General features: G+C 40.2%; 1 protein-coding gene and 1 long non-coding RNA gene across 5 annotated transcripts in view; one reads left to right on the top strand and one right to left on the bottom strand.

Annotated features, from left to right (window-relative positions):
• Nucleotides 1–14,775, top strand: part of LOC122888364 — a 37,401-nt gene extending 22,626 nt beyond the window's left edge. The window contains exons 2-3 of the long non-coding RNA XR_006380685.1: nt 14,175–14,279; nt 14,400–14,775. This is a non-coding gene — a long non-coding RNA (uncharacterized LOC122888364). The remainder of the gene's footprint in view (nt 1–14,174; nt 14,280–14,399) is intronic.
• Nucleotides 10–24,491, bottom strand: part of jade2 (jade family PHD finger 2) — a 196,798-nt gene continuing 172,316 nt past the window's right edge. For all 4 annotated transcript variants that reach the window (XM_044222722.1, XM_044222723.1, XM_044222721.1 and 1 more), the window contains 2 exons: nt 11,622–11,767; nt 10–8,840 (listed from right to left, as the gene is read on the bottom strand). In XM_044222722.1, coding sequence (XP_044078657.1) covers nt 8,049–8,840; nt 11,622–11,767 — 938 coding nt within the window. In that variant the 3' untranslated portion in view covers nt 10–8,048. The remainder of the gene's footprint in view (nt 8,841–11,621; nt 11,768–24,491) is intronic.

Raw genomic sequence — 24,491 nt, 5'->3', positions numbered from 1 at the left:
GAAGGCCAATGCAACTCACTGATGTATTTTTAATATTTTTTGATAACAATGGAGCTCTATGCCACAGAGGAATAAGATATATCAGGCTTTGGATACAACTTGGTCCTACCTGTTAATAGGATCATTGTTGGTTTTGGTCTACTCTGGATTTGTTGACAGCAAGTTAAATATAGAATATCGCCAGCCTTATCGCCAGCCATATCTTTGAAGTTGTTTTTTATTGGTGTTGAGTAATAGTGGCTAAATTGATGCTTGTCTGAACACCAATAAATGCATCAACTAACCACATATAACCAAAGAGAGTGATTTCTATTGAAACTCAAGGTCGATATTAAATTACTCAGTCACAAAACTGAATTGTCTTCCGGGCTGGTCATGCCATTTAATGCATTTTTTTCCATTCTGCTTTCCTGACTCGATTGTTATAGTTTGTAAAGGATATACTTGGATGGAGAACCAGCTGTAGAGAGAGTAGAAAGTACAGAAAGAAAAAGAGAGAGACAAATGAGGAGGCGAGAGGGGAAGGGAAGGGCCTGGTGTTGTTTATATTAGCTGCTTGTTAACTTGACTGTACGGACAGGCTGCGAACAGAACGCAGGGGAAAGAACAAGTTGTACTCCTTCTCTGGCTCCGGTTCAGTAAACGTCTCCCTCCTCTCCTCTCTTTCTTTCTATCCATCTCTCTTCTCTCCTCTTCCCTTGCTCTCTCGCTCCAGGCCAGAGCAAACCATAGTGCAACATTTTCCCCTCCTCACACATACTTCCACAACATGTGCCTGTCATTATTTGTCCTTAAAGCTACAGACATCCTTTTTTCTTCTTTTGCGTTTTTTGTTGTTGATCATTCTATGCTTCAAAAGCGATTCGAAAAGAGCCACGTGCCGGCCAAAGAGGCTGATCACCAGAGAGAAGGAGTTGTGGGCAGGAGGGACACAACAGGGGTGAGGGGTGTGGTGGGGAGGGTGGTTGTAGTTGTTCAGGGATTCAGGGTGGAGGAGAAGAGGGGACTTTGCTGGTGGTGGGAGAAGGAAAAGTGAGCAGGGAGGAGTAAGATGTTGGATGACGGAGGCAGAGTAAGGTGCGCAGTTTGTGCAGATGGGAGCTTTAGTTTTAAAAACATTTCTTGGAGCTGCTCTGGAGGCAGGTGTAATCTCACTGTTTGTGTTGAACCTTAGCGGGTGGAGCCAAAGAGTATTTCTGGCTATGTGATGTTGGACTGAAGCCCACTGAAAAGGCCCACTTGTTTTGTCTATAAAATATTGAAAAATGCCGTTACAATTTCTCACAGTTCATTGTGATGTCTTCAAATGTCTTGTTTTATCCAACCAATAGTCCACAACCCAAAGATGTTTTATTTACTATTGTCTAGGACAAAGAGCAGCATCAAATCCTAAAGTTGCTGATTAATTTTCTGTTGTTTGACAAATCAACTAATTGACTTATTGACATAAACCATTGATTATCAGAGTAGCTGCAAAATGGTTTTCTGTTGATCGACTAAACGATAAGAATGAGCTCTAGTAATCTGCTTTCATTTGTCAAAACAAGATTTTCTTGCATATTTCTCATTTATGGTAATACACCTAGTTAAACTAGTTTGCCTAAGTGACCTTCCAAGTTCAAACTGACTGTAATTGCCTGCATTGATCTTGGTATGCCAGTTAGCTACCCTGCAAGATCATGAATGAATGAGAAAAGGCCCTCTGATTCAAATCACTGTGGTTCTTTGACTCCACCAATTTAGACTTAACTTGACAGTTGAGCTTGTTTCTGCCTCCGCAGTACCTCCGTTTGTATGACTAAACCTCCAATCTGTGCAGTGTGTCTGGGTTGTGGATGTTGAGACCTTGAAGCCATAACTTTGCTGTAACGGAGAGGAGAGCAAAGCGCCAGTAAAAACAGAGGAAGCAGATAATGAGTCAGCTTTCTAGTTTGATACGAGCTACGGCGGCCAGCTAAAGCGTTACAAAAGAAAAAAAAGCTTCCAAAGGCTTTTTCAAAACACGGAAAATGAAAATGTTTCTAGCAGTAGTTGAACAGTTTTATACATTATTGTAGATGTGTATAAACTCCAGCGGTACGCAGGTAGGTAGGTGGTTGGGTTTGTATGGCTGGTGTAGGACAGTAAAGCAAGGAGTAGGCAATGATATCAGAAACAGGAAGCACTAAGCAGTCATTGGGTCAGTCTGCATTTCCAAATGATTAAACAGTGACAGTCCCTTGTCATTTTGATCCATTTTAACTGTGACAGACCATCATTAAATTTAACTTTGGTTGAGATTTCAGTTCTAGATACATTAAGACTTGTTAAAAATCTAAATCCAATGTAAATCATCTGCAACAAGCTGTGTTGTCGGCAATCCCAGTCACCTCTGTTACAGAGATAATGACTGCTTTCACTTGAGCCCAGCAGGCATTTCGTATCCCCAGACTTGTTTAACTAAAATGGCAAAAAATGTGGCCTGGAAGAGAAGCTGAGGCATCAAATGAAATTTATCATCACTAAAGAATCTAAAGCATTTGCCATTCCTGGCTTTACTGACCTGAGGACAGCCTCAAACCACTTTCTTATTGGATGAAGGAGCAACCACAGAGGAAGAGAGAGATCCTATGAACAGCAGCCTGATGCCCTTCTGGTTCCTCAAAACCACCTCAGGGCAACAATCAATTTTTGTCTTAAAATTGTGGAAATGAAACTTTTTCATCCAGTGGGTGCAACACCTGGAATTTAAGGGCTGTTTTGTTGCACAAATTGGCTTCTACAACAGAATTTACCAGCGTTTTGTTGCTGGATGGGCCTAACCTGCCTCCCTGCTGATAAAAAGCTTTAAACATGATCTTTGCTCAGCTGAGGAAGTTCTGAGGGACGTCTTTCCAAGGAGTTTTGCAACAGTGTCAGTACAGTAGACAGCAGCTGTGTGAATTATAGGAGAGGTTCCAATTGCCTCAAGCAATCAGTGTTGGCCTTTAACTAGCTTTTCAGCAGAAGTCTAGGTGGTATGCATCACTATGGTGTGTGTGTAGGTGTGTTTCTGACCTACCATTATGTGCATGATGCCCACCAGCTTATTTCTGTTGTGCAGCATTCATGCCAACTCCAGGGGGAGAGGGTTTTGCTCTCACACATGCACCAGCTCACCACATAGAAAACTGTATGGTTTAATATTACTCCATTATGTATAATGTCTTAAACCATCCACTCTTGCACAGAAGAACATAACCTCCAATATTCCACCAGATCTTCTGCTGATATTGACACTGATGCTTCACTCTGAGGCAAAGAATGTATACGCCATGACTGATATTACAGATTAAGCCCAGAAAAGAAAAGAAAAATCTAATCTGGATATCCGACCTGACAGAGTTGCAAAATTCAAAGATCATCAGAGCACATTTCAGGCTGTGAGCCAACACCCACACCAGCGTAGCACACAGAGGACAGTGATGCTTTGAAGTTGTATTCTAGTGGATATTGATAAAAAGAACCTGCAAAAGACTCCAGTCTACAGTATCTACGAAGCGGAAGGAGAGGGCATTGAAGCCACACTGTAAATATAGAATAATATAACCAGTTTGTATATGCCAAGGCTGCACAGTATCAAGGAAAACAAAAATCTAAATTACAATTTGTCTGACAAGGTACTACGGTGCTGTTCTTGGGTTAAAATCTGACTTTAGATAGAACAACTCGCCAAACTACCTCCACAACTTTGTGTAGAGGGAAAAAAAGTGATTTTTTTGTTTTCCTGCCATCGCTGTGCAGCCTCAGCATTAGCTACTACATGTTAAGGCCGTTAATGTGAGGCCTTGTCTAATACCACTGTCTACAAAGTCAGGCTACTCTGAACATTGAATATTGAAACCAACATTACATTTTTCTGTCTTAGCAACACATGAACGGTAACAACCACCCGGTGGAGGATTCTGTGGGCAGTAATGATACTTCGCCACATCCTCACACACACAAGCTTTGTTGCGGTTATTGTTGTTGTATGTGTTGTTATGGTCATTTCCATAGGGGTTGTAATAACAGTAGCCAACGCAGAAATCCAAATTCCTCCACCTATCCTGTATCTATACTGTTTTACAAATTCAGCAACTTTTCCAGACTTTGCCTCTTTATGGCGAAAAAGAGACGAGTGTGGAGGACTAACAATGTGAATCTTCCACGATGGCTACACCTGAAGGACAAAGGAGACAGAGATGCTGTGCTGTCACCAGTAATAATACTATCCTGCTGTTAGGGGGCATTTCACTCTGAGTAAGCTCATACTTCCTGATGCAGTCAGGACCACATATACATAAAAAACTAGTCATCTTATAACCCTGTTATACCCGCTCTGGTGTGTGTGTGTGAGAGAGAGCTGTACGTTGTGTATTCAGTTCAGCAGCATTTGGCTTTTTCTGAAGGGGGTTAATATGTGTGAGTCTGCGTTTAACAACTAGTCCATTGCTGTGGCAACAGGCTTTTCCTGTGTGAACCCCCTCAATGGAGATCTGTGAGAATCCAGGTTGGGTTTATTGGTGGTGGTGTAGTAGAATAAACAGCGTCTCCTAAACTGGAGGAGTTCACATAACACCACAGCGTTTCTGACTGAACCCTATGGAGCTAGGTCGAACCTGGTTGAGATGTAGATTAGACAGAGCTGACCTGGACAGTGCTGGCAGAGTTGTCTGACATCCTTATCTAACATTCTTCATCTTGAAAACCAGAGACGGAGCATGTGTATGTGTGTTTGTGTAGATAAGATGTAAATATGCTGCCTTGATACACAGATCTGTTCTTTGGCGTGGTCACTTCACAAGACAGGGTAGAAGCTGTCCATACAGAAAAAACAGAGGAAGTAGATTAGACTTGCACCTCTATTTAAGTGTCTGTTCATCAGGCCTGGGTCAAGTAGCCCTTAAAACCACTTGTGATGCTTTATTTCACCCTAATTTGGAACCAGATGGGTAGCTGTAAGAAAGCTGAGAGAATGAAAAAGTTCTTTCTTGTAGTTTACCACCACGCCTCTATTATCTGACTTGTCCCACTCATCTGGTAACTCAAACAAGTTAAAGGTGGGGTATGCGAATCTGGAGAAATCAAAAAACCATAGCAAATAGCATGATATAGAGCAAACAACGACACAGCATGTAATGTAACTAATGTTAGCTAGATTGTGGGTTAGCAAACTGTCCCTACAGTTGCTGCTGCGAAGCTAACAGCCAGAGAGGACGAGACAGTTTCCCAGAGCGAGCAAACCAGCTCCAGACAGCGATACTCACAACTCTCCTGCTACTATAGCAAACATCACAACAACAGCATATCTTGGCAAACTAGAAAGTAAGCTGAATGTCTGTGGGCAAGTCATTTAACGTTACTTGACACACAAATTATGGCTGGAATAGTGTTGTGTGGCTCGGTCCGAGCCATTTAGTTTGTTTCCCATTTACAGAGCCAGGGCTGTTGTTTCCAGCGCACACACTGAATGGACAGCTAACGGACCATGAGGAGATATTCGCTGCATTTGACAAAAAGACGTATATTGGATTAGAATCGCATAGCCCACCTCATTACTCATTGGTTGAGACTATTGAACCCAGGGCTGATGGTCATACTGAGAGAAGGAACATGCTCTGTAGTAGTCGTGTAGGAGTTCAAACAGTGAAGCTTGCCAAATAAGAAGTTTCTAGACATACACATCACTTTATATATATATATATATATATATATATATATATATATATATACTGTATACTGTATATATAAAATATGTATGTATATATATATATGTATCTACGTCTTATGTTGCTTTTTCGATACATTTTTTATCCTTTTATTCTTTTTTTTTTAAAGATTTTTTAACCCCTGAGAATACCATGGACTGCTTTAAGTACAAAATACAACTCTCTGAGAGAACAACAAAGTATTTTTTTAAACAAATTTACAAACAACTAAATCCAAGAACTTAAGAGCGCAGGCCTCTGAAGCTGATTATTACATTGTCATCATTCATCTATGCAGCAGAGCCATCTGTTATGAGAGCTTGTCCATGTCAAACTTAACTGGCAGCCATGTTGGTGCCATAAACCCATAAACCATCAGTGCTTAGCTGAATAAAACTGTGTTGGGCATCTTACTACGCCGATATCATAAATTGCATAGATACACATGGCTGATATAAAGTGTGACTAATAGTGTAACTAATTTCTCTTGATGCCTGCTGCCTGAAAACTGCATTGTGAACCCTGGTGGCTTTATATAGTAACCAGAAATAACTGTGACTTTTGAGAGGCTTCACTACCTAGAAATCATCCAATGATGTGGATACACTGCGCACTTGATGCTCATCAAGTCAGTCTACACGAGGTCAGTCTGCAGTGACAGGGAGGCTCTTGTGTGTTTCTATTTAGGCATATTTTTTACATGAGACACTTTAACAATGAAGCATTATTGATTCATACCAGTGAACTGACCACTGACAGAGGAAACAGGCTACACAAAATACAAAAATTGACAATTAGTTGTTTGGCCACCAATCTAAAAAACTTGTTTTGAATGGGAGTTGGCTAGCAGGCTAATGTTTTATTTTCTGTATTTGTCCTTTAACCATGTGTATCTATTGTTGCAGTCAGCGCTCTCTCTCTCTCAAAGAGGCAGCGAAATGGTGCTCACATTATAACATGGCCAAACTCTTTATCGATGGCTCTGGACTGCAGTGATCTAGTTTTCGGGGTGGGGGCAGAACACTAGGCAGCTCTTTGCACTGATAGTACGTTGTGGCTCTGCTTTGCTAACTGTTGCAGATGCTTTGTTGATTAATGGCAAATGCTGCATTTACATCCTTGTTTCAGGCACTAGACAATTGTTAAGGTGACAAGGAGCCCAATGCGGCTACACTCGGTAACCAATCCAACGGGATTTCCTTTTGGTTTGATTGTTACAAATCCGATTGAGAAACGACTGATTGATCTACTTACTGATTGTTTGTTTCGTTGAGTGAGTGAGTGAGAAGGTTGGGGGCGGGGGGGTTGAGGGGATGTAGGGGCACAGGGGCAAGCGACAGAAGGCACGGAGTTTCTACAATGATTTTTATCTAAAGATTCAGGTTAAAAAAAAAATGAACTCAGAATTAGGAAGAATTTGAAAGCAGCTGACCAAAGTCAGATCAAATATTTCAACAATGGCTGTGATGTGAGCAAAGGGATTTGCTTATAGTAGTATGTGTGTCAGTATGTCTGTGTGTTTGTGTCTCTGTGTGACAATCTGAATGAGCATCAGGGTTGGGGTCAATCTATTTGCTATTCAAAAACTGGAAAAGCTGGAAATCTGTTCTTTTAGTCTGTGAAGATAAATTTGAGAATGACAGCTTTAGTGTACATATTACGACTAAGTCAACATGAACAGAACTGACCCCAACCCTGACTGAGCATCTATTATACACACGATTGCGTACATTACAGCTCTTACGACTAGCTAGTTGTGCTTTTCAAGGCTGAATACATGTTGTCCCATGTCACCTTCTGTACATATTCAGACCAGCTCTGGTGTGAAATTGTCTTTCCACTGAACATATTCAAGAAAACAAGGACTCATTGGATGCATCTCAGGCAGACCCTGAAACCAGCTTGAATAATAATAATAATAATGCCCCGAAGTGTTTGTTCCCAAGTCTGGCAGACACCACAGACATGAGGCCAGAAATGGGTATTTCAACGGCCAGAAACAAAATGAATCTGAAATACAAAACAAAAAAAGACTAACGGTAATGTTTGTTTCCTATTTGTTGAATGTATCGCATCTTGTGGTAAGCTAACGCCAAACTATGGTCCGGTGGAGAAGCTTTGCTGTACGACAGGCAAATAGCTACATTCAAATTCACCCCTAAAACAAAGCACGTAAGAGCTGAAGAGATTTTCCACTGGTAAATGTGACAGGGATTTGGTTGAACAAAGCCATCCAGCCATGTTTTGTAGACTTTATACTGGGCACAGATGGAGAAACAATTAGCCAGCGGGACTCTGCTTGGATAACTGTGTGTGTGTATTAATTTGAGTCTCAGTTCTTTAGGATGCCAGCACGCTCCTTCTCAGCAGGTCCTCGTTCCCAGAATGCAACTGTGGCAAGCGGAGTTTGCGTCCGCCAGAGCGCGTGTCTGTGTCACTCTGCTCGCCATCAGAGAAATACCCGTCAGTCTCTGCAGTGTCCAGCGTTTCCTTTCCTGTGAGTGGCAGGTCCACAGACCCTAGCCCTGCTATGCCTCCACTGAAGCCCCTACCTCTGGATTTACCCTGGCGGGACAGACGGAGCCGTGGGGCCCCGCCACGAAGGATCGCCCCTGTGTCGGGCACTGTGACCCCGGGGCTTGAAGCCGGAGGTGGAGACGAGCTTGCGGTGAAACCAGATCCAGCCCCTGATGTAACACTATTCCCTGTGTGGATGCTGTCCCACCAGCCACGGTCCTCCGAGATGTGACAGGAATCCATTTTGGAGATGGGTGGCTGTGGTGGCGGGTCCTTGTGCAGGTCAGAACTCCTGGTCTGGTGGTGGTGAATGTTGTGGTGGTGCAGGGCCTTGGAGGAGCCCCTGGACCTTTCCCCTCTCCGGCCCACATGGCTGGGCTTTTCCTCCGCCATGCTCGCCCAGAGGCTCTTTGCAGTGGAGGGGCTGCTGGTGGCGGAGGCTGCTGCTGCAGACAGGAGCATTTGGGGCTGGGTGGGGGTAGTGGATTGCGGGTGGCCACGAGCACGGGGCTTGTTGCCCCCTCGTGGTTTGCGGCCCAGCTGGGGTGTTTTCCAGGTGGATTGCATGGAGTTCTCCATCATAAGGTTTAGCAGGCTCTCCTCGCCCTGCAGGAGCTGGATGAGAGAAGGAGAACAAGAGAGGAGGTGAGAAAAGGAAATTGGACATGAAAGAGGACAAGAATTAAAAAGGAGAGTGGATGAGAGTAAATCAGATGAGAGGGATAAAAAGTTGAATCAGTTAATGTTTAAAGGTTTAACACAAAATATTCATAATATATCTGGAATGTTGCTCGTTGAACAAAACAACAATTAATTTGCCTGTTGCTTGGGTTTCTGGTTTTGAAACCTCATATTCTTGCCCACAATATTTTGGAACAAAAACTCCCCACCCACCACCACCTACCCACATTTCCAACAGCTAAACAGTGGAGGATGTGAGCAACTGATGTCACAAGACATTTTGTTGTCTAGCAAAAAATCTAATGACAAATCTGACATCTAACATAATTTTACATTGTGATGTTTAAGCTCTTCATGAGATGTTTCTGTTGTATCTCTAACTTGCTCTTTTTTAATGTTAATTAGTAATGTCAACTACAGGCCTCTGTAACGTGGGACCTGTAGGTTTGTTTAATAAAAGTAAGTCATTACTTCACACCTTTTTTAAAAATTCTGTTTATTTTTTGCAGATTTTATTCTTAAGGATATCAGGTTTTATTTGAAAAATGACAGTGTTGCTGTATTTTTTTGTTCCTGAACACATCCTCAAACAATGGACTGCATTCTGGTGGGAGCCCCCCTGCCAATCAATACACAAACAGAGCACATTCCAGAGGAGAACAGCAGGTCAGCCACAGTGCAGCTCTGCACCATCAGCTCTCTCATCAAACTGATCAACCCACAATGAAAACTCCACAACTCCACTGATAAAGATTCAAGCTAAAGATCTTGATCCAGAGTTCAATAATTCTAAATAAAAGGTGTATGAATGTGGTTTCAAGTGTGGAGGCTTAACTCTTCTCTGTGGGTTTGTCACTGTTTGTCAGATGTCACAAAATTGGCAAACTTAATAATTTACTACAATAAAAAGCAAGTAGTCTTCTGTAATAGATAATAACATCCAGGTTTTGTGCAAATAGCTCACGTCAAGTTATGCCAAGTCAATTTTAATTATACGACCCAAAATCACAAAATGTCCTCAAAGGGCTTGCTAAATGTGCTATTGGAGCAGCAAGGGGAGCAACTGCTGAAAACAACTCTGATAACATTATAAACTTAAATACCTAAAACTAAAACACTACTGCACTGGCTGTTGACAATGACCATAATGTAACAGGAATGATCATTGAAACACTTTGGTAAGTTACTTTTGTGGACAGTTTGCACAGGAGCTGGATCAATGGGGCTTGAGTAGAAACAAAGAGAGCTTTCCGACTTTCCTACTCTGTCTGTAGAACTTAGACTATTAGTTCCTACTGAAGACATAAAGCCATGAATATATACTTTTAATAAAAAAAACTGACTGAATAATTTCCTAAAACAACAGGGCACTAGTTTTTAGCGAATGTTACACAAACAGGAGTAAATAGTCCTTTTGTTGGGGGCCATTTTCAGCTGCGGCTTAATACACATTTGGTGCAGTAGCGAGTGTTTCCAGCAGCAGGACGGTGTATGTGGGATCGACTCAAAATAAACTACACTAACTATGGTCATGGTAAAGAAGGAACGTGTCAGTGCAACAGTGTGGCTTATTGATGTGAATTGAATAGTTTTTGGACAACAACGGAGTTCTATGGCACAGAGGCATAAGATATATCTTAGGCTTTGGCCACACAGGAAATATTTGTTAGTAGTATTAATTCATTGTTGGGTTTTAGTATATTCATTGGATTTGTTGACAATAAGAAAAATCTAGAATATCACCATGCCAGACCTTATCCTTTAAGCTGTTAGTATCCTATAATTAGCTTAGCAAACTACTGAAAATCACTCACCCTATTGTGGCTGGCATAAATCATACATTACGATGTGTGAGTTTTTAGTGTCAGATCTGCTGCTAACTTATTAATTAACCTGCCATTCATAGTTGTAGCAGTGCTCAATTTTACATGACTATAAACACTGACACATAACCTCAAGGGAAATTAATTAGATTGAGCAAAAATTGTGATTTAGCACGAGTGGAAAAGTAATGTTCATGATGGTTTAAATGGAACTTCCGTGCTAAATTTCAGCGCAGCAACATGCAAAAATGGACTTATCTGTGTATTCTGTCCTTGTACACAACAGGCAGTATGAACTGGTACAATGGATTATGACAATTATTAAGTTTGAAACAGTTTACTTCTCTCAAAGATGCCCCACCTACACATTTTTCATCAATTTTAGTCTGGATTTTGGCCCTTTTGCACCCCAGTCAAGTCCCCTTCCTTGACTAAGAACTCTATGTAACTTTGGATGTCCATCTCAATCACGTCTTTAGGCAGGATAGTTCCTTATTTGGCTCCTGGAACTAGTTTTGTCCACCAGTTAAGTGGACTGGGATTCAGTTCAAGAGGTGATGGACTGTTTGACACTGCTGCTGATTTCAGCTGTTTGAATTTTGCCATGTGTGCTGCTGTTCACTGCCAAGAGCCAGACTGCAGCTCTGTCTAATGTTATCCCCCTCCTCCTTTAACTGGTCTGATCCGTGTGCTGTCTGCATGTATTGGTGCTGAAATGATGTTCAGCTTGCAGATTACTTTTTATTTTGAAAGTATTGAATGAGTTAAAATCCACAATAGAATTCATTATCAAAAGTAGCATCTACTGTATGTATCAGTTATTATAATATTACAGTCAACCCAGAAAGAGTTGAGGCATCACTTTGCAGGCCTCCTGTTGCTAAAGCCCTACCTGGTCGGAGAGCAGGCGGCCGCTCTTGTCCCGATGCTGGGCACCCAGAGCCCACTGGCTCAGCATGTCATCAGCGGTGATCTGAACCGACTGGGCGAGCCAGCTGTCAAACAAAGAGTTGTCCAATGGAAAGGACTTTGACAAACCTGAGGGAAGGGACATAAGCAGGGAGAGAGGAGGATGCAGGGAGGAAGAGATGGTTTAAGACAGAGATAGAGGGAGAGAGTGAGCAAGGGTGGCAAAGGGGGGAGAAAAGGCAATGGGAGAGAATTGGTAGGGATGAAGAGAAGAAAGAGGGAGAGAAGGGGGAGAAAGACAAAGCAGACAGGTGAGGGGTGCTGTACATTTTTCATAAATAAAAAAAAAATACAGAAAAAGTTGTACTAAAGGTGTCATTGGAGATAAAGGGAATTGTCTCTCAACTGAATGCATGAAGTAAAAGGCATAAATAGAGCAAGAGCACCAAGGCTTTTCAGACTGCAATACAAGACTTTTGTGCCAAACCTTAAATCCCACAATTCTGTTAAATACAGGGTTAGCTTCAATTCACTCAGTCAGTCCATTCAAAAGTGACATTTCAATTCAAATAGTAATGACTGGGCTTAGATATAAAAAACAAACAAAAAAAAAACTGGCAATGAAACAAGTTGGGTTTTTTGTTTTTAACAAGAACACATTCACAATTTTGAATGTTAAAGACAAGCCAACACAACATAATGCTAAAGGGATGCCGATGATGACATGAATGCACAGGAAGTAAGGATAGCATAATGCATCCAAGCTATACAGTACAGAGCTGTTTGAAATTGCAGCATCTTCCAGTTTTGTGCCATGAACCTCTAAATGTTATTTTTTTTCTATTTTGGCCTCAACACAATTCTAAATGGAAACACAGAGCCTACTGTAGGTCTTGTCAGAAAAACCCCCCAACTTGACACAATGACATTTACAGTATGTAGCGATAACCCTCAAAACATGCTGTTTCTGTCACTTCATCAATCATGAAGATATAAACCCATTTTACAACAGAAATCCTGTTTCCTGTCTCCTTCCCAAAACTGTGTGTGTGTGTGTGTGTATAATTAGGAGATTTACATGGCTCCTTTTCTATCATTATGGGCTGTGAAAGTGCTGCCAAAGCACTGCGTGTCTGTCTGGGGCATTTTAGCCTTTCTTACTCTGACTGACACACACCCACACACACACACACAATGGGGGACCCATTAGCTGACGCACTTCTTCTTTCCTGTTCCCACAGAAGAGGGTGCCCACATTTTGGCTTGCCAGTCTATCACTCCTCCCATCTTTACATCCTCTAACACTCAGAGGTAGAAGAGCTGGGGTTGGGGGTGGTTTGATAGCATTTTATTGAATCAGAATCCAGTATTGTTTTTCTGAAACCGTCAAATTAATTTAGGTTTAGCTTTTGCAAGTTAGCAAGTTTTGCCTGATACATTACATGTTTGATATTTAGCTAAATTACTACCTGAATGTTTCGCACATTGCTGATTTAAAAAAAAAAAAAAAAAGAGAGAGATTAAATGGATATTTTATAAATTTGGACCCGAATCCAAAATGGAATGCACCAACTGTAGCTCTAAGCTAGCTAGCAACAGACACACCAACTGTGTCTGTGGGAGTGTGTGTGTGTGTGTGTTCAGCTGACTGAACTCAAAACAGAATCTAAGGTTATTTCTGTTATTTCCCTCCAGTCTCTCTTTCCTCTCATCTCTGTACATTTATGAAGCAGATTTATAAAGTCCAGAGATAAGCGTGAATTTTTCACTCTAGTTGAAACACTTTAAACTCACATGATGTCTTTGACAGTCAGAAGAGCTTTATGTTTTGTTCATTTACAGATGACAAAACTGTCCAAATATTTTCTAGTGTTGGAACCATACCAAACCGTGAATCTTGTGTACCGCTACACCCCTAATGCTATCTCACCGAGGGCCAGTACAAAGCTAAGAGCTAAGCACGAGAACTGCTCTATTGTTGGCTGCACAGACCAGCACAAATTGCTACATCGGGCGTTAGCTTTGTTGTTACACAGAAGCCTCTTCTGCTCCGTAATCCTTGCCGGTATGTGTGTGTGTTACTGCTGTATGTAAATTTACTTGATAGACATGCGCTGTACGTAACAATATAGCTACTTGTGAAAAAGAAATTGGCAAAATACAGAAATTAATTTGCTTGGCAACATTGTGTAACTTTGATTTGCACCCAGCAGCTAGCTTGCTCAGACCATAAAGCTGTAGTGGACCACTGGTCAGTGAGGCAGAGGCTAATACAACCATTCTGATCCACAGATACACTTAGCGTGACTGTGATATTAGTATTACTGACACTATTAGTGCAGTTCCAGTGTAACATCTCCTCGTCATATAGTCTTGCATTTTCGAAAATTTTGCTTTTTTGCACCGGGATCTTATACTGTATTTATGAGCTTTTGGTATGTCACAACACAAGTTACACTTGAAATCAAATGTTCTGTGTAATCAGTTTCTTGTTCAATAATTCATTGATAAACCTCTAACTGTGTCCTGCATACAGGCCAACACATCACTACAGTTACCTGCAATGAGGGATGTTGTCTGTCATACCGACCCACCACAGAGACACACTGTTGGACTCTTAAGCCTCACATCAGAAGTGCAGGTATGTAGCCTGATATATTTTGACTACTTTGAGCTACAATGAACTGTTGCAGCCTTTAGTAGTTGTACTTATACTGTAAATTTGTCTTACAAGTAACACTTAATCTGCCATGTTTTACAGATCATCTGAGTGACCTGATGAAGCTCAGGTGTTCCTGGACCCATCAGAGGAGGAAGTTATTGCTTGGCAGGTGCCATGCCTCAGTCAAGCGACAACCTGAAGACAACACAGCGGCCAGCAGCATCAGAAAAGTCTGGGTATCCACAGGAAAATGTGTCAGGATGACCACTGTGACCTGAGAGCTCCATTACCAGCTGACACTTCAGTATACCAGAAACCCTATACCTCGATGGAGGACATGGACAGTTTACATAAGAGTTATGGCTTTGCTACTTTGTGCATTATACTGTATAAACAAAATTTATATTTCCATTTCATTGGCTATGAAATACCACAGGGTCCTGTGGTAAAAATATATCATGTTCTTTCACAAAGATTTTATGTAATTTCACTGTTTAAACAAGTGATATGAAAAACTTGCATTTAGGAGGGTCAAAAAACCTGGTTCATTTAACACCCTGACTATGAAGATGTGAAAGAGTGTTGCTAGTAATCTGGTACTATAGGTAGTAAATAATGACTGTAAGCAACACAAGACATTTTTGTTTCAAAGTCAAACTTTATTAGTGTTCAGATCACAATACAAGTTATACGTTATAAGTATTCTCTACAGCCTTTTCAAAGGGTATCAAACAGGTAAGCTGCAGCTTTGACAAACATTTTAAAGCATAAATATGGCAATAATTGTCTGACAAATAAAAAGTAAAAATATCCAAGTTACTCTGAAACATGGACACAGTACAGTCCTCACAGTAGCTGCAGACTTTCAACTACATAAGCAAGTTACTTTATCAGATCAGTAATTCCTTCAGTTATGTTGACATGGTAACTGACAGGATAAAGTCTATTCCAGGCAGGTTACTGCTTCATTATGGCATCACTGATCTGATGTAATTAATGTGTAGTCAGGATTAATGTGTAGTCAGGATAACACACAGGGACCGTGGCTACAGTAATTACTATACTATTGATTACTTTAATGGGTTTATTAGTTGTCTTTTAACCAGAAATAATTGCATGGCTAAGGTTTCACATTGTCTGTTTCGTATTGTACTTTCCACCCCCACATCCTGGTTAATGACTGCAAGTGTTGACATTACATACTGTGCTACATGCACATGCAAACATGTTACCTCTGTAGCTCCTCACAAGAAATGCTTTTTACTTCACTGGGCTCTGTAGGTCACTTCTCACAAATGAACCTGTAAAGACAGTGTAAAAGAGTGTATGTTTAGAGAGTTTAGGCATAAATACTAACCTAACATTATGTGACAGAGAGATATAAATAACATTAGCAGTATTTACCTGAGGAAAACGTCAAGGAAAACTTGATTGCCGATGTTGTTCATTTCTTCCCGATTTCGGATCAGATTCCTGCTTGAACATGTGCTGCAGTTTTTGGTTTAGAAGCGGTTATTGTTTTGTTTTTAAAGATAATTTTTTTGGCATTTCTGCTTTATTAGATAGTCACAGTAGAGAGAGACAGGAAAGGCAGAGGAGAGAGAGAGAGAGGGATTAACCTGCAGCAAAGGGCCTGGGCCAGATTTGAACCCGGGCTGTTGCGGTAAGGACTCAGCTTTGATACATGGTACACACTCTACCATGTGATCCACGGGGGTGCCCCAGAAGCGGTAATTGTGGTGATATTCATGGTAGAAGTGCAGCTAAACTTGGTTACAGTGATTTCCTGGCTGCAAAAACACCGGAGGAGCAGATGCAGAAGTTGGTGGGCAGTGCCTGCTCAGGCCTGTCAGAGCTGACCAATCAGAGCAGACTGGGCTTTGAGAGGGGGGCCTTAAAGAGACAGAAGCTGAAAAGAGGTGCTGCAACAATATATAGTATGAGAAAAATGTTTTAACATTAAAGCATTTAAATCTATTCTAGTAGATCCCCCAAATAAAAGTATGAACCTGAAAATGAGCATATTGTGGCCTCTAATAATTTTAGACCAAGAACAGTGTGTAAAGGGAAATGTTTTTGTTGGTATAACGGCAGGAAAAATGTATTCAGTAAAATCAAAATGATGATGATGAAAATGATCTTAGACTCCAGAGAGAAAAATAATGAAATTTAGTGTACTTTCTTAGCCAGAAACATTTGCACCATTAACCTCTGCACCATATTGACTTTGGGGAACAACTGTTGACAAAAACTTGCACACATTATGAAAAATATATTAGACAAGTGTGTGCATATTTTTCTAGTCTGAGCTTCTTTCTCTGTTATTTTCCCTACTGTCTTTCCAGCCTCCCTGTAAATCTTCAGTGCCTATAATGATCTGCCAAGCAGGACGGCAGGAGGTGCTGTTAGGGTGGCTTTAACACCAGCTATCCTACACACACACACACACACACACACACACACACACACACACACACACACACACAGAGAGAGAGCCGATCGTTTCCATGACGCAGCATGTCTCTGCAGGAGTCGAGAGCTCTGAGGGAGGGAATAGGTGACAGAGGGAAAAAAAGAGGCAGTGAAGAAGTGTGAGGAAGACAGGAGGGGATGAGAGAGTAGCAGAGTTCAGAGAGAGGAAGGAAGGAAAGAAACCTAAAACATGTCTGTAGCTATGTTCAAATTATATTACATACTGTACATGTACTGACATTTTTTACTATACTTTACATCTGGAAAAATAAAGAGACAAGACTAAGAGTCTACAGCCATGCTAGCAGCTCTGTCAGGCTGTACTGAGACACAGCAGTGCTTTAAGCTAAATGCTAACATCAGCATGCTAACATGCTGATGTTTAGGAGGTATCATGTTTACCATCTTAGTTTAGCCGGTTAGCATGCTAACATTTGCTAATTAGCACTAAACACAAAGTACAGCTGAGGATGATGGGAATGTCATTAGTTTTGCAGGTATTTGGTTATAAACCAAAGGAAAAATTTGACCTGATGATGGCGATTGATTGAAAAGTCATAGAATCACTAATGTTGCTTCAATTGATCATGAGGGGAACATGAATGTGTGTACCAAATTTCATGGTAATCCATCCAATAGTTGCCAAGACATTTTATTCAAAACCACAAATGTCATCCTGGTGGTGGCACTAGAGGAACCTACCAACCTAGTAACCTAGTATATCTTTTGTATAGTATATCTCTTGTTGTTATGTAGTATAAACTTTGTTTTAGCATAAGACGGTTTGGTTTTGTTATCTCTATAGTCTTTCTGTGGATTTTCTCTGACTGGTACTTCTGGGATATACTTTTTTTTGGTAGTCTTATATGTCTCAGTTATGTTTTGTCTGAAAGTGTTTGGGGAGGGAAAGACATAACTTAGGAGAGAGGGAGAAAAAATGAGAGAGGGGGGAAATTTTTTCTTTGTGGAATTGTTCTTTAAGTGTTTAACACTCTTTAAATAAAAATATATTGCAGCAACAAATATACTAACAGTACTGAATATAATTTTAGCTTTCTTTCCATCTTAAATATGCTGGAGGAACCAAATAATATTTATTTCCAGAGGAAGCCTACTGATAGTGGAGCTGTATATTTTAAACCAGACAGATGACGACACTGACTCCTCCTTCAGCTACAGCTAACATGTTGAACTAATGGAATAATGTAGGCTAATGCTAATGTATCAAAAGGTCCTGGTGCCGTTCAAGCCAGCTAAACCCCTTATTCGAGGATTTGTTGCTTGACAACAACAGTTTGGGGAACAGCCGGCTTCAATGCTAGTGCACACTTGTCTCACGGCGTCAAAAAAAACCCAGGATGGCGGTAAAGAACAGCTGATATTGTAGCAACGAGCAATGATTTGCTAGCCAGCGCTATTAAGGCAGTGCAGGGTAAGGAATGCACTAGCAGCAGGACAGGGCCAAGACCAGGCCTGTGCATGAGAGAGAGTGAGTGTGTGTGTGTTGCTAGGTCTAAAGCCCTCACTACATCCTGATGATTGTTCTCGGGTGCCAACCGTCTGCCTGGAAACTCCATCAGAAAGACAGAGAAAAGTAAAAGGTGCAGGAGGAGCGACAGAGCGATCAAAAGACCCATCAGAGCAATGAAGGAGACACAAGAAGTGCAGCAGGCAAAGAGCAAACAAAATACCTGAATAAAGGCGTGAAATCACAGAACAGGGGACAATAACGGCAACCAGAATAAAAAGCTCAGAATGAATCAACAAAAACAAACCTGTCACAGGTTTTCTGTACAACAAAAGGGACGTTTTACATTTACCTGTCTCTTACCATATTGTGTCAAAATGATCTCTAATCTGTAATTTGCCCTCATGATCTTTTTGACCACCTGAATGAAATGTTAGAGCAAAGAAAAACTGAAAATTAATTTAAACTTAATGCTAAAAGAACAATCCACCCTAATACACCTTAACAGGGTTAAAAAAAACAAAACAATGCAACCTGGAATTTATAAGGCTGTAGTGTTTTCATTCAGAATGAAAGGCATCTTTCTAAAGATGCTATCCTGCCCTGAAATTAAACAATAATACAGAGAAAAGGCCATCATGCAGGACACAAAGATACCTGTTTCCTCAGTAACAACAGCCTGAAAACACCAGAATGCACTGCAGCTAAGACTTTAAAAGAGCACTTTTCTCACTTGTTACCAATGTTAAGAACTCAAGTCTCTTTTGCTTTTACTGTCACCATCAGGCACAGTTGAAGAAAGGGAGTTGCAACAAAAAGGCAGATTATTACCTTTGATACCTCTAAAATGCATGGAATATCACTGAAAAATAAACAGTATAAGAGGTAATCAAGACTGACATTTGTAAGTTGTTTTTTTGTTGTTGTTTATGTAGCCATTTATGTAGACTTCATCCTGTGCTGCAAGACATTCTATAACCTAATTCACAGGTTGAGTACTACTCCTCATGACGAGTAAACTGAACTTGATGTATAAAATTGGTGGAGTCCCCATTAAATGTTTCTCTTAGAAACCCCAAGAAGTACATTGGGTGTTTTGTCCTCCGAGTGTTTTGGGCGATCAGGATCTGTTTGAAAGGACACACAGTGGTCATTCAGTTTGTCATTAGACCCATATAAACCTTTTTTCTTTTAAATTACTTTTAAAACCTATTTTTTAAATTCAGAATTTTAAATTCAGCGTTGCAATGATTAATCTATTAAAGAGTAACTGAACAACTTTTTTGCTGCCCTTTCTGGTTGAAAGTTTCAAGCCTGTTTCACCTCTGACCTCCGGCTGTGTGTGGTCAGAAATGAGCTCTGTTGTACCTGTAACCACACCAAATTGTTGTGGGGTCCTGGAGTACACCTGTACATCACTGCACCTGTGTCTTTCTCAAACTTAGGGTTGTGAACCAAAATGGGTCACAGGTATTTGGGTTGCCAATTGGCAGAGTAAAATATATATCAATGCTATGCAGTGCTTAATTTGTAAATCAGGAGGACCCGGAGCACAGAGAGGGTGCTGTTCCGGTGGGTCGGGGTGAGAAAAAGTCACAGAACGCATCGCAAATCCACAGTGCCTGGAACACATTGGACAGCGCCTAGGTGCTAGCTGTTAAAACTAAACAAAGCACTATTTATGTACATTTATTAATTAGAGTATTCACAATAATCACTCAAAATCAGCAGGGGGAGGCACGTAAAAAGAGCTGTTTACAGTTTACAGCTCTCTCTCTCTCTCTCTCTCTCTCACTCATATGGCCTGTCTCCCTTCTATCTGGATCGCTGCTACAATGGGGGGGGAATGGAATTAGGGCCGAAAGTTGTATTTACAACCACGAAAAGCAAGCAGCAACCGAACTAAGGGACGTGTTCTGTCTGTCTGTCTATCAATCTCCTCCGCTCTGTTTCAGTACTATGGACAGCGCCGCACTTACACACGCACACACTACATTTATTAAGTACTGATAAAGAACACAACAAACCATGAATTTATGGTTTGTTGTGTTCTTTATTAGTACTTAATAAATGTAGATGTTATGGCAATTTATGATTTTTTTTAAATAAGTTTGGGTGCCAGGGAGACACCAAATTTCTCTTTTGGGTCTCGAGCTGAAAAAGTTTGGGAACCCCTGCTGTACTGAATAACTTTGAGCAGGTATTAGGACCCAGCACTTTCAGAATAATGTTAAAATTCAATTTGTACAACGCCAGGTTTTAGAGACAGAGAGGCAGTAAGTCGCTTCATCATCTACAGAACTCCCTACAGTTCGCTAGTTAATTCTTAGTGGATGTTTTCCAGTAAATGTAAATTCATCTAGCAACATGCAGACGTGCAGATTGGATTACATTTTTGAACAAAAATTTGTTATGGATCTCACTTTTAAGGATGAAACTCCTCAGTGCCTATGAGCGTGACACCAGGAAGATTTCAAAACAATCTCCCTTTTCCAAATCACCATTGGCATATGGGCCCCACTAATAAACAGTGGGGATAGGGGACAGTACATCTGAGAAGGAGTTCTGGTACATATCTGTCTTCTTGATCCCAGAACACTAAGAGGAAGACAAAGCCCTGGGAGTCAGGACCAGACCCGACAGAGAACAGATGGCCTGACACACAAACGCACACACTGAGACTGTGAGATATGAACACATACGGCATGCAAAAACAAACACACAGAGGACACACTGCGACAGGAACGATATACCAGTATAACACTGGCAAAGAAAAGCATATATGCACACACACAAATGCAGACAAATGATATAGTTGCACACGACAAACGCACACCACATACGCAGAAGGGCTTGTTTGTCATGGAAACACAAGTGATTTCCCAGCATCTATTCAACATCAAGTTGCAGTCCTTATCCCTCATCAGTCAGATGGAAAGACAGAGACATAGAAAGAAAGGAAGAAAGATAAACAGAGAGGAAGTGTTATAACACAGAGCCAGAGACAGAGAGAAAAGAGACTCAGATTCAGTTTCCCTCTGTTTTTCACTGTGAAAGAGATAAATAGAAAAGAAGAGGGAGATAATATCAGAACAGGAAGCAAGTGAGGCAGAGCCAAACTAGTCTCCTATCCTGTGTTATCATCTCTCTGTTTATTGGTCATATTCACTTCAACAGGAAAATACTGTTGGCTCTGCGACGCTCAGCTCTGGTTAAAAAAGGAAATGAGAGACAATCCTGCGTCATCTCTGATAGTCACTTTGTGTGTGGGTGAAAAGCTCAAAACAGCTCTGCCAGATTGTATCTTGATTGTACTGTAAGACATAAATGCACATATGATGATGGACATTCTATATACTTTATACTATACTGTATATATGTACTGTACTAGACTTTAACCAGATCAGATGATTAATGACTGACATTCTATGACTGACATATTATAAATATTCAAAATGTTCAGCTGACCATTTTTATTCCCAAGAAATCCCGCCAAGTTGAAAGAATTCAGTATTTCCTTGACAACATTACTCCTGTCAAGGTGAAATACCCTCTAAACCTCATTCAGACCATCACAGTGCTCATAAACCCTACATTAAACCCATTATGATGACATTTTTCAAAGTGGGTCTGCCTCTTTTTAAAAGAAAATTTAAATTTTGGGGTCTTATTTTTGTAGTTTTCACCATCATGAATCTTTTTGGCAATGGTAACATTTTATTATTTTACCGAGAACACACTGACCAGGACTATTAGGGGAAGTAACATGAGTGGTCAGACAGTTTGTAGACAAATTACAATATTACACAGTAAATACTGATTTAGTGATTAGCAGGTCACTGCTAGGTCATCTTGGTTAAAACAGGGATAAAATAGACTTAAAGTGAAAGGTTTTTAGATATGTAGGTTACATATAACTATTGTTTCAACATAATTTCCATGACTATATTTCAATGTGCAGCAGGTTCTAATGACATGTTGAAATATTAAAATATAATATTAAAATGCTGTTAAAACTACAGTTATATATATCATACACGCCTTTGAAACTTTCACTTTTCAATTAAATTCAGACCAGCTTTAACCCAAACATCTGGACATCTTTTGACCTTCAAATCACCAAAACACAGTGCAGCACCTGCATGAGTTCATCTTCAATGAAAGCAATAGCTGAAGCCAAAGTCAATAGCAATGATGGCTAAAATTACAAAAATAACCCCACGTTGCTATTGTAATTGCCTTTTGAGGCAGGGTTAGGCAGCATTTTAAGTTTTCTGAAGCTGCTGAGTAAAATCTGCTAGTATACAGGTCTAACTCCAGTAACTTACACAACACTACTTTACCTTCACGCAGGAGATTCAAACTAACAAACCTTCCACTTACAAGCCTGTTTCTCAAGACTCTGCAGCTGACACACAAAGCCAAAACGCCTACAAGTGAAAACTGAATCTTTGCAGACATGTGGATGGATTTTATGTTACAGAAATGTTAATAGAGTGAGGTTAAGCTTGGATGTATATAATTCCTACCAAAATGCTCTAATCCCACAAAGGGAAAGCCCATTTTATTATCGACAGAGCAGCTCCAGGTTTCATCCTTTGATGGCAGTATGAAGTCTTTGTTGGGTGGTTTTTGTAGCTTTGAGCAATGTTCTGTCATGTTCGCTTTCTGAGATCACAGGAAGGAACTCCTCACATTTTACATGTTGCTTTAGTGCTGCTGTCAGTGTGCCAATATGTCCCGTTTATGTACTTTCATTGCTTTTCATGTGTCATATCAGTCGTATGTTGACGTGTCTGTCATGCATGTCACAATTCCCCATCATTTAGATGGAAAAAGTTGTCTTTTTCTATTGACACTGTCATTTAGCTGTAGGACCTAACATCTGACCTCCCTTTGGAGAAGGGGAGGGGGGTAACTAAGAAGAGAATTTACCTTAGAGGATCTATAAAGTAGTAAATTACAATAAATATTATCCTTCATGTAGGTGAGCTGCTTTTACTCATCCACATAAATTATATTGGAGAGCACAGTTAGTCTCAGTTAGTCAGAACTCATTTTCATTTAGGCTCTCAGATATTAATCGTGTACAGTAGTTGTCTGTGCAGCCCACCGCTTTTTACAGATTGTCATTGCAGGAATATTCATAACTTATTAGATCTGGGTACATATAAACAAGGATTATGCAAGACTACAAATCCACCCACTTGATGTCCTACATATAGAAGCTATTCAGAGCAGAGAAGCTTGATTTTAGAGGAAGCCTGAAGATATGGAGGACTTTGTTTTCCATTTTGTTTGCCCACACAAACTTACAGTATATCGCAAATGTGTTTTTTTTCCCCTTTATTGTTTGCATGTTAATTATTTATTTTCTTACACAATAACAAAAACTTACAATATCTCGATAGTTTTTTGATCTTAAACTTGATCTTGAAGGTTTATAACACACTATAATGTAGTTGTGAGCAGATAAGTGTTTATTAATGCATTTATTGACAACAGTACCTCCTATGTGGACACCCATAAGCTGTGTATAGACAGATAATGAATGACAATATAGTCAAAGTGTGCGTGTATATATGTGTATATATATATATATAAATAAAAATATAATGTACACATATATACACATATACATGTATGTATATATAGATGTATGCAATAATATAAAGTATCTTCATAGAAGTTGTAATTGTTGACAAAAATGTCCTTATAGCTGCGTACTATATTATAGTGTGTTTTAAACCATTTATTAAATTGTTAAAATTACTGCTTATAAATGCTAAATAGCGGGACTTAAAGTTAAGTGTTACTGTTCAAGTCAAATGTCAATTACTTAAATATGATAATTTTTTACTGCTAACAGTGTCACTATTTGGACAAAAAGTTACTTTTTTAGATGCTATTTAATAGGAGAAACCCCACTTAAGCTCATACTTCAATATTTTTAGTGCAAAGGATCCAGTCTGTATTTTGTTGACCATGCAGTTTCCTACTACCCCTGAAAGCACAACCGTTTATTTGATCTTTATGCCATCAATCAACCAAAAATGGCTTTGAATGGTTATGTAATTTTGGAGGGAAACATTTCCAAAATAAAAGTGATAGCATGAAAGCTACAACCTGAAAGAGAGGAAACACTGTTTGATCCTGACAGCGTGCTCTGGTTCTGCCACGACCGACAGAAACAGCTCTCATCAAACTGTCACAGCTCTGCTGTCCCATGAAGTGGCTGGATGTGAAAAAAT

This window comes from Siniperca chuatsi, linkage group LG14, assembly GCF_020085105.1.
Source record: "Siniperca chuatsi isolate FFG_IHB_CAS linkage group LG14, ASM2008510v1, whole genome shotgun sequence".
Classification (NCBI taxonomy): Eukaryota; Metazoa; Chordata; class Actinopteri; order Centrarchiformes; family Sinipercidae; genus Siniperca; species Siniperca chuatsi.
This window is presented reverse-complemented; position numbering and strand designations above follow the sequence as displayed.